At 44.8% G+C, this 3,507-nt stretch overlaps 1 protein-coding gene across 1 annotated transcript; it reads left to right on the top strand.

The window, feature by feature from the left end:
- Positions 1-247: 247 nt before the first annotated feature.
- Positions 248-2,496, top strand: LOC131262210 (dynein axonemal intermediate chain 3-like). The gene is made up of 2 exons (XM_058264161.1): positions 248-1,472; positions 1,541-2,496. Exons 1-2 carry the CDS (start codon positions 248-250, stop codon positions 2,494-2,496), a joined length of 2,181 nt encoding a protein of 726 aa, XP_058120144.1.
- The last annotated feature ends 1,011 nt before the right edge of the window (positions 2,497-3,507 follow it).

Genomic DNA, 3,507 nt, shown 5'->3' with positions numbered 1-3,507 from the left:
GAGTCGTTTCATTCAAACGGAACCTTCTTTTCCAACGAATGCCGCTACGCAGTATCTGTTTGATGCTTCGGAAAGTCACATTGATCCGTCTACAATTCCACGAGAGTGGTTAGATAATTCGTCGGAGTCACTTTCTAAAGAAGCACAGTTTAACTTGATCGATTTGTACAAAAACGAATATCAGATCGGTGAAGAAGGACGTGTCCAAAAATATCAAACTCCTAGAATCGATGAAGTGCTTTCGTTTATGAATCGGTCCATCTGTGCGGGACGTATCGTTTGCTCCATGGACTGGCATCCAGAGCTTTCAGGAGTTTTTGTGGCATCATACACCTTTGAAACGCTGGCAACACTATCCACCAAGGAGAACGAAAGCTCCCGGAATCCGTCCAAAGACGTCGTTCACCGAATTATTTTTGAAAAATGTCCCATTTTAATGTGGACCTTCGCAAACCCTCTGAAACCATTGCTCGAGCTGAAAGCAATCCGCGAAGTGACGACGCTGTCCTTCTGTCCGTACGACGGTGATCTCCTGGTGGGTGGGCTTGCCAATGGACAAATAGCGTTGTGGGACTTGAAGGGAGAAATTGAAGGCGTAGAAATGGCCTTTGAAACTGCCCGCGAGTCTAATGAATATCGGAATCAAATAACGCAGCTTATGGAAAACAGCTCAGATGAATCGATTAATCGTACGGTAGCACCGGCAGCATTAAGTTCATTAGAGCACGCTTCAAGGAAAGCCATCAGCAGCATTAAATGGCTTCCAAGGAACTATTTCTGCACCACCACAGGCCATCTGAAGAAGCAACCGGAAAAGTTGCACCGGTTTTTAGTGACTTCATCGCTCGACGGAAGTGTCTGCTTTTGGGATCTCGACTTTTCGAGTCCTGCCATACAGAAAGTGATCGCTTCGAAGAAAGCTGCATCCAAGGTGGTGGAAAAAACGATCTTCCAGTGTGTGAACAACGTGTTCTATCCTACGTTTAAGGTTCTTTGTCATATCCCAATCACCACGGTGCTCATAGACGAGGCGCTGTATCTCTCACAGCCGGAGGAATGTGGAACAGATATCACCCGACGCATAAAACACCGGCTTAAACCGTTACCCAACGATTGCACAATGATGCTCAGATTTGGAACGTTAACTGGTTCGCTGCTCGGAGGAATATGGGAAGGATATGACTTTGAACAGGGCAGTTTGGTTACCGATGAGCCGATGCAGGTCACCCAACCATACAGTCACGTCCACGATGGACCGGTTGTGGCCTTGGAAAGGAATCCCATCCTCAAAGATACATTTCTTTCCATCGGCGGACACGTGTTGGCACTTTGGAGTGAGACAGATTACAGGTCGCCAATATTTTGGCGGAAGAAAAGCGTCGTGATAACAGCCGGTCGATGGAGTCTAGACCGGGCAGCTCTGTTTTTCATAGGACTGGCTAATGGAGACTTTGAAGTTTGGGATCTCAATAGTAAGTATCATTTATGCGGGATAAATAAGGACTGATTAATCAGTACAAATTTTCTTCTTATTTCGTAGTGAAAACATTCCGTGCTTGTGTGTCTTTGAATTTGGGAGCAGAAGGTGTAACCATGATTTCCCAGCATCGTTTAGCGAGTGCCCGGCACTGTTTAGCGATTGCCGATGGGCATGCGAATATCCGGATACTTTCTCTAGCCTCTGCATTGGTGAATCCAATTCCAAATGAAGAGCGTACCCTACGAGAAACAATACAACATGAGTTGACTAGAAAGAAGGACCAATTAGCATGGACTGAAGCATATTACAAACGAAACCCGATACAAACCGAAGTCCAACTACAAACCGAGAGCAAACCTAAGGAAACCGAAAAAGAAAACCGTGCTTCAGTACATGAGGCCAAGCCGAAGAATACACGCGACATTGAAAAGCGTATGCGTTTGAGTGATCGTTTAGAGCAACAGTACAGGGCAAAACACTTCCAGACCCTTTTGGGGAAGCTGATGCAACGTCGGAACGTCAGCCCGGAACGAATGGGACGCGAAATGCGTCCGGAAGTGGAGCGTCGAAAGTACAATGCTGAAAAGCGTTTCGCGGTTGAGGCGAACGTTGCGAAGGGCGATGTTGATTTCGCGAACCTTCAACGTGTTCTGCGCCACGCTGGAAAAACGACAGTAGATTCTGTTGAGTGGAAAGGGGATTTGCATAAATTCAAGCAGAACATTGCTAACTACTGTCAAGTTGAGGCCGAGGCCCATGAAATCCTACGAGGTCACTATCTGCCAGAGATGGAAAATTTCACGGAAGTGTTGATGAGAGGCCACGAACGTCGCGACAAGGTGGGTGTGAAAGTTGGTACTAATATGGAGCATTTAGTTAGTTATGAAAACAAGAGAAGTCTTCGCAGACGAGGGCTCGCTCCTAGAACGCTTCTGGAAGATATCAAACCATTATCTGAAATAGTGGAGGAGTCGAATGAACACGACAAACCAGAGGATGAACCAGAGATTGAATAGATTTCACTTAATTTTATAATATTGAACGGTTTGTGCATTAAAAGAAATAAAATGATTTAGTCATGAAAAAGTTTTCGCCAAAAGGATTTTGTAGTTAAAGAGGATATCAAAGAGGATTTTTCAATTTTTTAAGAAATATGATTGTTACATTATCATTTCAACAAATTTTAATATCAGTTACAATTATCATTTTCGTACATTTGTTTTTGGTTATTCTTAAACACAATATCGAAATTAAAACCTTCAGCATCTGTTTTCGCGAGGAGCTTTTACAAACAGCAAACATTCTCTTGACACACACTCCCACATAGCGACTCAATCCGATGCTCGGCAATGTTCTGGTTTCTGCGGTTTAGTCGACCATTCCCTGTGCACTTTCGAAACCCTCCTAACACTCTGCGCAAGTGGACGGGAGGAAGGAGGAAGTGCGGGAATGGCACGTAAAGAACGAGCATCGAGAACGCGCAAATGAAAAATTAAAACAATGTTTGATGGATGATGCTCGGTTGGATGTCGACATGGCCGCATCAAATTAAGTGAGAGTTAAATATACTGAAAATCGTGATTTGTGGGAATTTTTCCACTAGTTTTCCCGCACCACAGGGTAGGGTAGTTGGGGCAGCGGTGGTTGGAGGTTAAATCGTGACCGGGATTGTGTGAAGGGAAGCGTTTGTGTATGTGTTTGTTTTGGTCTTTTCTATCGTATTTCTTTCGGGAGGCATTGAAAGATTCGGAATGATTAAACTGTGACAGACGGCGAAAGAAGTGAACGAAAACGATTTGTGTAGTGTTTGCGTTGGGTGGCGTGGTCGGGAGGGAAAATCGGTTCGGTAGACATTTTTCGGTGGTTTACTTAGTCTTTCTAGCCGTCTCCCCAGCCTGGGATTGTTTCTTTTCGAGAGTGTCAAAAAAGAATGTCGACCTCCCAAGGGGGTGATCCTGCATGCATGCTTAAGTCTTGTGGTTTTCTCACAAAAGCGAACCTATCTCCGACCGGCAAACCAGATGACC

Source organism: Anopheles coustani, chromosome 2 (genome assembly GCF_943734705.1).
Source record: "Anopheles coustani chromosome 2, idAnoCousDA_361_x.2, whole genome shotgun sequence".
Classification (NCBI taxonomy): Eukaryota; Metazoa; Arthropoda; class Insecta; order Diptera; family Culicidae; genus Anopheles; species Anopheles coustani.
The sequence above is the reverse complement of the archived record's forward strand: the minus strand, read 5'-3'. Positions and strand labels throughout refer to the sequence as shown.